The 12,712-nt window shown below is 45.8% G+C and overlaps 1 protein-coding gene across 1 annotated transcript; it reads left to right on the forward strand.

Moving 5' to 3' along the window:
* The first annotated feature begins 1,090 nt into the window (after positions 1-1,090).
* Positions 1,091-4,737, forward strand: Lsm5 (LSM5 homolog, U6 small nuclear RNA and mRNA degradation associated). The gene is made up of 5 exons (XM_070014209.1): positions 1,091-1,195; positions 2,387-2,482; positions 3,028-3,055; positions 3,894-3,966; positions 4,482-4,737. Exons 1-5 carry the CDS (start codon positions 1,150-1,152, stop codon positions 4,512-4,514), a joined length of 276 nt encoding a protein of 91 aa, XP_069870310.1. The 5' UTR covers positions 1,091-1,149; the 3' UTR covers positions 4,515-4,737.
* The last annotated feature ends 7,975 nt before the right edge of the window (positions 4,738-12,712 follow it).

The following is a 12,712-nucleotide window of genomic DNA, read 5'->3' on the forward strand; positions in this document are numbered from 1 at the left end:
TTGTTTGCTTTCTATCTTTTTTAAAAATAGAAGTGCAAAAGCATGAGTTTTCCGCCTTCAATGACACCAGCATAAAATTTACAGCGACATCCATTAGTTGTCTGTTAAAAAAAAAAAATTGTTGAGCCGGAGGCTCAAGCTTGTATTCCTAGCTACTCAGGAGGCTGAGATCTGAGAATCACAGCTCAAAGCCAGCCTGGTCAGAAAAGGCCGAGAGAGACTCCTATTTTCCAATAAACTACTCAGAAAAGGCTGGAAGTGGAGCTGTGAATCAAGGGGTAGAGCGCTAGCCTTGAGCACAGAGGCTCTGAACATGCCTGTAGTATACATTTTTTTTTTTTTTTTTTGGCAGCTTGAACTCTGGGCCTGAGGGCTGTCCCTGGGCTCTTCAGCTCAAGGCCAGCACTCCACCGCTAGAGCCACAGCGCCACTTCCGGTTTTCTAGTGGTTTATTGGAGATAAGAGTCTTACATACTTTCCTGCCTGGGCTGGCTTTGAATCGTGATCCTCAGATCTCAGCCTCCAGAGTATCTAGGATTACAGGCGTGAGCCACCGGCGATTATAGTAAGACTTTTATATTTAACAATATAAGAAAGATAAATAAAATGGTAAAGATTAAGTGAGAAAAAATTTAAGTCCTTAGTATAATTTTTAATACTGTTGAATACAAAGCATTATAACTGTAAAAAAAAAAAGGCTGTGGATTTTCAATCGTATGGATTAAAAAACTACAGAAGAGGAGTCGGTTTTTTGGGGGGGCGGAATTGCCGAACAGCGAGTTAGAGGCGGGAAATATTTTATTGGTTTGAAGAAAGATTCTGGCTTAAAATGCGATGCAACAATCTACGGGACCATAAGACTGCAGAATAAGCAGTCCAATAAGACCGGAGGAAGACTATCCACGAGGCAAGGTATCTTTTACTGTTCCCCGAAACTTCAGGGGCGCATAGGGCGTCCACCTGCCCGGCAGAAGCTGGAACAGAGAGAAAAACCGCCGATCGAGAAAGCGGTGATCGATCGAGCGGACTGGCTCTCGAGCTCGTCCAGCGACTGTCCGTGCCTGCGCGCGCTGCGGCCAAAGCGGAAGCGCGCTCTTTTACACTCCGCGCGCGGACGTCGATGGATGTGAGACCACTTCCGGCGTGGCCATGGCGGCTAACGCTACCACCAACCCGTCGCAGCTGCTGCCGCTAGGTAAAGGCCTCCCCTCCTCCTGGAGCCGGGCCCTCCCTCCGCGCCTTCGGGACCAATGGGCCCGGCTCCCCCCGGCCGCGGCCTCCGCTCTCCCCGGCCTCCGCTCTCCCCGGCCTCGGCCCCGGCTGACCCGGCCTCGGCCCCGGCTCTCCCCGGCCGTGGCCTCCGCTCTCCCCGGCCTCGGCCCCGGCTGACCCGGCCTCGGCCCCGGCTCTCCCGGCCTCGGCCTCCGCTCTCCCCGGCCTCCGCTCTCCCCGGCCTCCGTTCTCCCCGGCCGTGGCCTCCGTTCTCCCCGGCCTCCGCTCTCCCCGGCCTCGGCTCTCCCCGGCCTCGGCTCTCCCCGGCCTCCGCTCTCCCCGGCCTCGGCCCCGGCTGACCCGGCCTCGGCCCCGGCTCTCCCGGCCTCGGCCTCCGCTCTCCCCGGCCTCCGCTCTCCCCGGCCGTGGCCTCCGTTCTCCCCGGCCTCCGCTCTCCCCGGCCTCGGCTCTCCCCGGCCTCGGCTCTCCCCGGCCTCCGCTCTCACCGGCCTCGGCCTCCGCTCTCCCCGGCCTCGGCTTTCCCCGGCCTCCGCTCTCCCCGGCCTCGGCCTCCGCTCTCCCCGGCCGCATCCGCAGCTCAGCCGTCGCTTCCACGCTGCGTCGCCCCTGGCCGGCCCTGTGGCTGGCGCTGCGCTGACTGGTGTCGGTGCCGTCGAGTTGAGCGGGTGGCGTTGCTCGGTGGGGAGGCTGGGAGAGGCCACATGGGGTCTCGCTCCCCAGATGCTGCCGGCGGTGGAGAGACGGAGCTGCCTGGTGCCGGTGGCCGTGACCTGATGGCTCCATTCAGCAGGCCTCACTACGCCTTGGCGACCCCGGGTGGATGCCGGGCACTGTGTACCCGGGACACCGGAAAGGGCGGTGGGCCAAATAAGCACAGCCTCTACCCTCACCGAGGGGAGTCGAGTCAGAGGGAAGTTGGCGCATTGCTATGTTAGTCAGATGATCTGAGTACAAAACCAGAGTCAAATCAATTGCCACCAACGAGGTAAGTGGACGTCGAGGGGAAACCCTCCTGTTAGACTGAACACAGACTTGTATAAGAAGACCTGAATTTGTGGCGTGGATGCTTTTCCTGCTTCTCTTCACCAAATGCCGGTAGGCATCAATCCTGTTAAAACAGTGAATGGGTAGAATGGCCCCTTTCTCTCCGCAGAGCTCGTGGACAAATGCATAGGATCAAGAATTCACATAGTGATGAAGAGTGACAAGGAAATTGTTGGCACACTTCTCGGATTCGACGACTTTGTCAATATCCTTTTAAAACCTAGTGACCAGGTGGCAGTGGCTCACACCTGTAAAGCTAGCCATTCAGGAGGCTGAGATCTGAGGAGCACAATTTGAAGCCAGCCTGGGCAGGAAAATCTGTGAGATGCGTGAATAACCACTAAAAAGCCAGAAGTGGAGCTGTGACTGCACTCTTAAGAGTGTTAGGTTTGAGTGAAAAAAGCCAAGGGACAGTGGCTAGGCCCTGAGTTCAAGCCACAGAAGCTAGAGTAAATTCAACCTGGTGTATTTATTTTCTTTCTTTCTTTTTTTTTGTCGGTCGTGGGGCTTGAACTCTGGGCTTGGGTGCTGTCCCTCAGCTCTTCAGCTCAAGGCTAGTGCTCTACCACTTGAGCTACAGTGCCACTTCCGGTTTTCTGGTGGTTTATTGGAGATAGGAGTCTCACGGTCTCTCCTGCCCGGGCTGGCTTTGAACCGAGATCCTCAGATCTCAGCCTCCTGAGTAGCTAGGATTACAGGCGTGAGCCACCAGCGCCCGGCTGTATTTATTTTCTTAACACCAAATTTTAGATATGGTGCTGGAAGATGTCACAGAATTGTGAGTAGTAGTACAAACTCATTAGGTGGGGGAGGAGGGGTACTGTCACCTTCTTTAAAAGCAGTTTTAGTATGTTTCTTAAGAAAATGATGGATGAGAAATGATTATCTGTCAGAATTACTTTAAAGACAAAGTATTTACTGATGCTTGTAAAATTGCATTAGAAAGTGATCACCTTGGAAACAAAGGAGGAGGCAACAACGATTGATAAGAAATGTACTCATTTCCTTGCTCATGTAATTGTAACCACTCTGTATGGTATTTTTGCAATAAAAAGCTTACTAATTAAAAAAAAGAAAGTGATCATCCTAATGTTTTTATTAGTAAATTCTTAGGACATTAGTACAGACAAAGCTTTAAGGTAAAAGGTGCAGAACACAGCTAACAGTGTTAAGGCTCAGGTTAAATCAAGGAACTGATGAAAGTATTTGATGTGGATGGCTCAGATATTCTCATTACAAAGATCATGACCAATATCTGTTCTTAAAACTGAGTTGATTACAGATGCAAGTGGGAAGTAGTAGGTGTGTTTTATTCATATTTGGTTTCTTTGGCAAGTTTGTTTCTCTTCATAAAGGAGCTTCAGTAGTGTGGATTTTAGGCCAGTCTTTTTTTGCCTCTAATGAAGAGTAGACAGTTTTTGTCTCTGAAAACTACTAATACAATGTTTGAGCTCACATTAATTTTATAACAAGAATAGTCTACTGGGGATTGAACCTTGTAGATGCTAACACTGTGCTCTTAACCCCAACCTAGTTGTTAGAATAACTTTTGATGAAAAATATTTCTGAAATGTTGGCTTTGATTTCATCCTGACTCTGTTTAATCTGTTCATTAGTGAAATCACACCAGAAGGAAGACGGATTACTAAATTGGATCAGATATTGCTGAATGGAAATAATATAACCATGGTAAGACACAATATGCTGTTTTACTTAGATGTCGGCTCATTTTGGGAGGCAGGGATTATAAAAGCAATGTTTGCTTCCCTGAACACTGGTGGACTGTAGTGCTTAAGATGGGAGAGGGGTTCTTGTTGGTCACACCTAAAGCAGCTGTTGAATAGGTATTAGCCTTGAGGGTAGAAACAGAAGCTGGGGGAATGGAGGAAGGGATGACATTGACCAGGAAGCTTTTTACTCATAACCTGACTTAGAGAATTGTAACCCTTTGTATAATAAAGGCATTTGGCCTAAAGTTGAGTTTGCTTGGATTTTTTAATCTTTTGTCAGGAGTCATTTTTAAACACAGGTAACCCCTTGGTGAGGGAATTGAATATAGATACCGATGACCAGACAAACTGGGAACTATGAGAGTAGGCAAGGGCAAAGGTGGTTTGTTGGTTACTAACGTGGATAGCATCAGTAACTGTCATTAGCATTAATAACATGGTGGTGTTACTAATGAATTTTTTTCCTTCATTCAGCTGGTTCCTGGAGGAGAAGGACCTGAAGTATGAATGGATTTCCTTGGCTTTCGTAGATTCTGTTTAGTCTTATAATGGCAAGCAAATGGGATTTTTTTTTAATCTTTTAATGTTTATATTTTAAAATGCTATTTCCCGTTGAAGGGAAATAGTGTGACAGTGTATCATATGCCATTTTTCTAAGTTAATCATGAGTACCTTGGTAAAAGAAGAGTTTGCTTTTTGAAGATTACAAAATAAAGATGTTTTTGGTTACTGCCTGTGGCATGTATTCATTGAAGTGATGGTGGCCAGAGGCTCTGGTTAGTACTGTACCTGGCTCATGTTGTTAACCTGCTGTGGCATGTATTACACTGAAGCAGTGGAAGACAGAGGCTCTGGTTACTGCCCCTGGCTCGTGTTGCTTATGTTTGCTTCTTCACTTACTGACTTGTCAGTAGTTGTTCAGACAAATGATGGACTTGGATTTTGAACAGATGTGTTTAGAAAACCTAACAGGATTACTTAGAAAATTCAGTTCAAACTGATGTTTTGTAATAGCTATTTGATTGACTTGATTTAGTTAAAGACATGGATGTAGGTGAGCAGAAGGAAAAGCAGTTGTTGCACTATGTATTGCATTAGACCTTTCAAGTACATGTTACTGTGCCTGTTGTCATAGAGAAATGCTCCTGAATATTTAGCCTCCATGTAAATACTTTTGAGTATAAGTGGTAAATTGTCCATATATCTAAAATACTTCAACATTTTTAGATACATACTATTTGATTAAGTGGATTTACTATAAATTACTTATTTAGTCTGTTCTTGTGGCCAGAGTAGTAAGTCACTAACATATTTTTATTTTTCTTAGAATCAGTTCAAAAGCACATATATCAAAGGCGTGATTTGTCCTGTTGTCAGCAGGAGGCTTGTACTCACCTGCCCCCTGAAGCATCGTCCACAGTACCGTCTGCAAATTGGCCATCCCTCGCCATGTTCTCCCTCTCTCCTCTGCACCTGCGATAAGGAAATCCTAATACCAGGTTTTCTTTTAGTTTGAGCACATTGAGATTCTATGAATCATACAGGGCTTTTAACTTTTTGTTGAGATGAAATTAGTTCAGGCTAGCCTCAAACTCGTTAATTGTTCCTTAGCCTTGAGTGCTAGGGTTGCAGCCAACAAGTGAACAAACACAAGCCACAGGTTTGTAATACATATTTTGTTTACATAGTGTAAATACAGATTTCAACCTGCCAGGAATTACCAAAGAAAAAGATTTAGCTCTAGTTTGAGGAGTAAGAGCAGGTTACAGCAGCTACCACTGACTTGCTAGGAGGAATACTTTGCTCTTTCTGTTCCTCTTTGAGGGGAACACAGATGATGTCATGGTGGCCTCCCCTCTTCTCTCCACCAGGGAAGCAGGGTGGTCAGTTCAACTCTTACTTTCTTTTTCTTTTTCTTTTTTTTTTGGGGGGGGGGTTGGGGTCGGGTCATGGGGCCTGAACTCTGGGCCTGGGCGCTGTCCCTCAGCTCTTCAGCTCAAGGCTAGTGCTCTACCACTTGAGCCACAGCGTCACTTCCGGCTTTTTTCTTTCTTTTTTTTTTTTTTTTTGCTTATGTGGTGCTGAGGAATTGAACCCAGGGTCTCATGCATGCAAGGCAAGCGCTCTACCACTGAGCCACCTTCCCAGCCCATCAACTCTTACTTTCTTTCCTTAGGAGTTAGTGACCTACAGGGAACTTGTGTTCCTAGCTTCACTAGTGGCTGTAGTAGCAAGAGAGGCCATTTGTCCACAGATTAGTCAGGGCCTAAGTCTAGTCTTAAATTAGGTGGTGGTTTTACACTTGCTTGCACTTGTGTCTGCAGTTTGTTTACAGACTATTAGTGTCTCAGCCTTGGTGCTGTTGACATTTTTCTGGTTAATTCTCAGTTGAGGATATCTGCATTGTTGGAATTCTAGCAGCTTCTGTGATTCAGTAAAATCCTTTACCCCCTTACAGCAGTGACAGAATTGTCTCCAGACACAGACAAGTGTCCTTTGATGCCAGGATGCCACCCTGGTTGGGAACAATTGTTCTAAGTAATAAGGGTACTATGTACTGGGCCCTCCAAAATCCTCTATTATTTACTCATGAACCAAGAAAGCATTGGGTCAGAAAATACCGTGGAGAAGCACTTGTGCTTGGAGAAGCACTCAGGAACACAGAAGCCACACTTGGGAAACTTTCATCCACCCTGCCAATGGTTAATTAGTGTTTCATTGAATTTAGAAAAGTGATACATGATATCGATTGGCCACCCAAGGGCACTGTGGAATTAGAAGGTTGCTGGAGCTGTGCCTTGGTTCTGCAGACCCCAGTGGAACTCAGGTTTCTTTGAGTGGTTCTGAGGTTTGAACTGAGGGACTCAACACTTGCTAGGGTAACATACTACCACTGAGTCATACCTCCAACCCTTAGAACTCAGGTTTCTGAGCACCTATCCTTTCTTCCTACTACTGGGTCACAGGACCCAGACAGATAAAGAGCTGGACCCACCATCTCACACTTTTTAAAATGCAAATATATTTTTCATTCATATAGTCCATAGTGTGTATGTGTGTATATGATGTGGTGTGGTGTGTTGGTCATGGCTCTTGAACTCGGCCTGGGTTCTGTCCCTGAGCTTTTCAGTTCAAGGCTAGTGCTCTACCATTTGAGCCACAGCGCCACTTCCATTTTTCTGGTGTTTAATTGGAGATAAGAGTCTCACGTACATTTTTGCCCGCCTGACTTTCAACCGCAATCCTCAGATCTCAGCCTCCTGAGTAGGGTTACAAGTGTGAGCCACCAGCACCCTTCCATTTTGTGTTCTATGTGAGACACCTTTACCATGAAATACTGTCTTCAGTATTTGTCTTCATATGTGAGCTCTAGAGTCAGACCCATGGGCCCCAGTCCTATTAACATTTGTTACTTGTGATTTTGATTGAGCTGCTTAACCCTGATCACCTCTTTTTCATGATCTGAATGTAATAAAGAATAACCACCTTTTAGGGTTGAGGAGATCACATATGTAAACTTCCATCATGGCTTCAGTTACATGGCAAGTGTTCAATGAGTAGTTATATTTTTATTACAGGATCTCTGAATCAATCTTTAAAAAAAAGTTATCTGGCCTCAGATATTCTATTATAGCAGCACAAAGTAGTAGAATGATAATCAGGAAATCTGAGTTTGTTACCAAGTGGCTGTGTGGTCTAAAGTGAGTCACTCCTTTAAGATTTGAAGCTTCGTTTCCTCCAAAGCAAGATTGAGCAGAGTGCTGGTAGCTCACATCTGTAATCCTAGATACTCAGGCGGCTGAGATTTAAGAATCTTAGTTTGAAACCAGCCTGGGTGGGGGGAAGAAGAGGAGGAGGAGGAGGAAGAAGAAGAAAAGAAGAGGCAGAAAGGAGGAGGAGGAGCACGAGGGGGGGAGGAGGAAGAGGAAGGAGGAGGAAGAGGAGAAGAAGAAAAGAAGAAGAAGAAAGGCAGAAGAGGAGCTGTGCCTCCAGTAAATGGTAGAGTGCTAGCCTTGAGCAAAAGAAGCCGGGGACAGAGCCAGGTCTTGAGTTCTAGCCCCAGGACTGGGGGTGGGGATGTGTGTGTGTGGGAAAAAAAAGAACCTTGGCAGCCTAGGGGAAGGTTATGGCAGGTGACTCAGGTATGTGTGTGGTCAGCACTCTGGAAAGGATTCCACTTACTTCCTTTCAAGCATTTTCTTTTCTCTCATAATTGCTGCTGCTTGGACCACAGACCACTGACACTTCCTCCTAACTACCCTGTTATTTGTCATGGCTTTTCACAGCTTCACGGTTAGCATCTCATGAGGATAGCAAGAAATCGGGAGGCCCTTATTTTTTTCTTCTACTGAATTGTCTGGAGAGCATCTCTGGGCAATTGCAGCTGGAAGTGTGACATTTAATTAGTGGAGAGAATTGTCAGGCAAGAGGCAGCTTGTGCCACCAACAGGGTGACAAGGGGCTAGAGCAGCCTGCCCAGGTGGAGTGTGCACAGCCCAAGGTGGGAGCTGCAGAAGCTTAAGGAGTTTTCCACTGTGAGGAAAACCACAAATGGGACCTCAGACACCCTCGTGTATTCTGTTCCACTTGACATTGATGGGGTTTTTTTTTTTGGAGGGGGGTTTTGGAGTTTGAACTGGGAATCTTAAACTTTGCCTGGAGGTTCTCTATCACTTGAGTCATGCCTCCAACCCAGAAAAGGGCTACCTTTAAATGAAAGTTAAAACTCAAAAGGAGAAAAATTGCTAGCTGAGATTGCTAAGATCTACTAAGAATGAATCCTCCATGAAGTTGTGCAGAAGAAATAAAAACTTGATTGCTTTTATTGTTATACTTCAAATTGTTAAAGTTACAGCTCCAATGTGTGTAGAAACAAGCATACTGTCCAGAAGGTTTGGGACCACCTGGACCTTCAGGGGGTTCTGGAAAACCCCAGGGATGAGGGTAACTACTGTATGATGTTCAAATCATACGAATTAAAAATGTGTTAAGGCCATAGAGTGAAGTGAAAATCAGACAGTAGAAGAACAATGCTCTCTAAAAAAAAAATGCTGTCAAGTGTTGTTGGCTCACACAATAATCCCAGCTAATTAGGAGGCTGAGATCTGAGGACTGAACCCAGTCCAGATAGCAAAGTACGTGAGACCATTACCTCCAATTAACTAGCAAAAACTGTAAATGGTGCTTTGGCTCAAGTAATAGAACACTTAGCCTTGAGCACAAAAGTTCAGGGACAGTGCCCAAGCCCTGAGTTCAAGCCCCAGTACACAAAACACCTCTCTCTCTCTCTCTCTCTCTCTCTCTCTCACTCTCGCTCCTCTCTTACTAGGGATTTCTTGGAGGCTGTTCAAGCCCAGTGTTTTCCATGTGCTGGAGGAAGGGTGAAGCCTGCAAATACTAACGAGATCCTCATATAACAGGAGAATGTGATGGCTGCCAGGTCAGGGTGTCTGCATGGGGCGATGGGAAGGTTTGACACCAAAGCAAGCTGGGGTTGGCATACATCATGACAACACTAAACCCCACTGGATTGCACACTTAGAAATAGGATCCCAGTACTCCATTGCAGTCCCAGGTTCTGATGTGCCCCCTTGGGAACACAAGGACAGGCAAACTCACTTTGTGCAGGCTTGAGCTGACTACTTGGCTCAGAGTGACACATCACTTCTCATTAAGTGATTTGGAGTCCCAAGGGTGTGTCGTGGGCAGTCTTCTGATGGTTCCTTCACCCCTCCTAATGCTGAGCCTTGGTGTGTGGTCAGAGCAGAGGCAATTACTGTGAGAAAAGTGACATTAGCATCAAAAGCTGTTGTCCTGTGGTAGGAGGCTGAGTGGAGGCAAATAGGACTGTTTAGAGAAAGTAGATTTCCCTCTAGATGGGAAAGTCCACTATCATCACCTGATCCAAGTGGGTAATGGTGTGTGTATGTGTGTACACACATGTATGTGTTTGGGAGAAGGCTATAGGGGGAGGATTGGCTTTGTCTCCCATAATAGAGTCGCTGTTCATCTTTCCAGCTTGTGTCCATCATAGAGCCTGCCTGAAGCAAAGGGCTGGGGACATGTTCAGGACCCCAGGCTTCCCAGAGCCTGGGATTGACTGTTCTTGATCCAGTATGTCCAGCCACCAGCCCCACCCTCTTTGACTCTTCAACAAAGCAAATCAAAACCAAGCAAGATCATCCCTCAGTTCTTATTAGAAACAGATCCCTATGTACAAATTCTTATTAGCAAAGAGCTTACAGCTTTTGGACAAGGTACTCTTCAGTTTTCCACTTCTGAAATCCCACTCAGGCAGGATTTTTGAAAACTACAAAGTAGGTGAAGTGGGAGGCAGAGACTAGAAGGATCAAGGTTCAAGGACAGAAGAGTTTGAGAGACCCCCATCTCAACCAGATATATTTTAAACATCAGCTCTTCAATTAACTAATGAGCTTAATAAACTCTTTGACATATGTTTATTTTATATTTATATGAGTCATGATTTTAACATCTTTTTTTCCGGTATCATGGCTTGAACTCAGGGCCTTGGGCTTTTGCTCAGCTTGCTTGCTCAAGGCTGGCACTCCACCATTTGAGCCATACCTCCAGCCCTGCTTTTTACTAGTTAATTGGAAATATAGAGTCTTAAGACTTCTCTGCCCGGGCTGGCTTTGAACTAAGATCCTCTAGGTCTCAGCCTCCTGAATAAGTAGATTACCAGCGTGAGTTGCTGGTGCCTGAATGACTTTAACTTTTGTATAAAAACCCACTTAAAGGAAGTAGATAGCAGCATGCTTAGAAAGTCTGGAAAGCTCTAGGTTTTAGAGAAGTTTTCAAAATAGAAACAAAATGGGGCGGGGGGGATTTGTGGTTTTGGATATACTTGTAGCTGGGGTCAGGGACTGCTGTTTTGAACTATGCTAATTAAATGTAAGCATGCTTAGTGCATACTTCCAAAAAGCCAGAAGTGGAGCTGTGGCTCAAGTGGTAGAGCACTAGTCTTGAGCGAAAAAGCTCAGGGACAGCGCTCAGGACTGGCACATAAACAAAAAGAAATAAAGAAAAGAGAGGTAGGAAGGAAGGAAAGGAAGGAAGAGAGGAAGGGAAGGAGGGAGGGAGGGAAAGAAAGAAAGAAGAAAGAAAGAAAAAAGAAAGAAAGAAAGAAAGAAAGAAAGAGAAAGATTGTACAACACCATATCAAATAACCTGGCTAGCATGAACATTTAGCATATGCCCAGCTCTATGTCTTTGTAGATAGTACATTGTATCATATATTTACCTTAGTAATGTTGAATACACACACATCACATATAAAATTATGTAATTTCACACACATGCTTCTTGTCATGCTGTATGTAATTAAAAATCACATTGTTACTATTTCTTCCTCCTCTCTTGGCTTCCTTTAGGGTAAAGCTTCCTGCTTCTGATCTGGAGTGCACCTCCTCACCAGGCTGGGGTGTGTCACACAGAGAAGGCAGCCCTGCATGTGCAGATGTCCTCAGAGGGTGAGGGAATTACAGACATTAGGTTTCCTTTTATAGCATTATTTCCTATAACATGGTACTGAAAATTAAGAGCAATTAGAACACTCCCACTAAGGGCCTTTAGATTTCAGTCACAGGACCTCGGCAGGCATCCAACTACAGTAAAAACTTTGGGGTCTTGCACCAAACGGTGGCATACCTGCACCTCAGTCTTCACTGCTTTCCTCACAAATATCTGTACCCCTTCCCAGCACCCTTCCCAGCGTGGCTTAGATGTGACTTCACTGCTAAAATCAGTGCTCCATTCCAGAAGTGATGGTTTATGCCTACAATTCCAGCTCTCAAGAGGCTGAGGTAGGAAAAACAGGAGTTGGAAGCCAGCCTGGATTAACTAATAAGTACCCAAGTACCCCATAAATACCAAAACAAAATCAGTGCATCATGCCTATAAACCTAGCTACTACAGGTGTTTGAGATCTGAAGATTTGGGTTCAAGGTCAGCCAGGCAGGAAAGTCTGTGAGACTCTCATAGCCAATTAATGACTAGAAAAGAAAGTGGAAGTGGCATTGTGGCTCAAAGGAGTAGAGAACTAGCTTTGAGCAAAAAGAGCTCAAGGACAGCACCCAGGCCGTGAGTTCAAGCCCCACAACTGACAAAAAAAATCAGCAAATGAAAACACCCAGGCATAGTTGCTCATGCCACTAAACCTAGCTATTAGGGAATCTGAGAAAAGGAGGCTTGAAGTTCTGGGCCAGCCTGGGCAAAAACCTTGTGAGACTGCATCTCAATGGAAGAGTCTGGGCAGGGGGCACCCACCTGCCATCTCTGCTATGGAGGAAAGCATAAAATAGAATTGTGGTCCAGACGCAGGCCTAGGAAAAAACTGGGATCCTGTCTCAAAAATGACCAGTGCAAAAAAGGCTAGAGGCATGGCTCAAGTGGTACAACACCTGCTTAACAAGCATGAAGCCCTGAATTCAAACCCCAGGACCACTAAAAAACAACAACAACAACAAAGCAATAAACCCCAAACTACAGGACTGTTCTGTGTGGGAAACTTAAGACATACACAAAAGCTGAGACAAGGGGCTGGGAAGATGGCTCAGTGGTAGAGCACTTGCTTTGCATGCCTGAGGCCCTGGGTTTGATTCCTCAGCACCACATAAGCAAAAAGAAAAAAAGCCAGAAGTGGCACTGTGGTTCAAGTGGTAGAGCGCTAGCCTTGAACTGAAGAG

The sequence above is a fragment of the Dipodomys merriami genome, unplaced genomic scaffold (assembly GCF_024711535.1).
Source record: "Dipodomys merriami isolate MVZ:Mamm:240054 unplaced genomic scaffold, mDipMer1.0.p SCAF_94, whole genome shotgun sequence".
NCBI lineage: Eukaryota > Metazoa > Chordata > Mammalia > Rodentia > Heteromyidae > Dipodomys > Dipodomys merriami.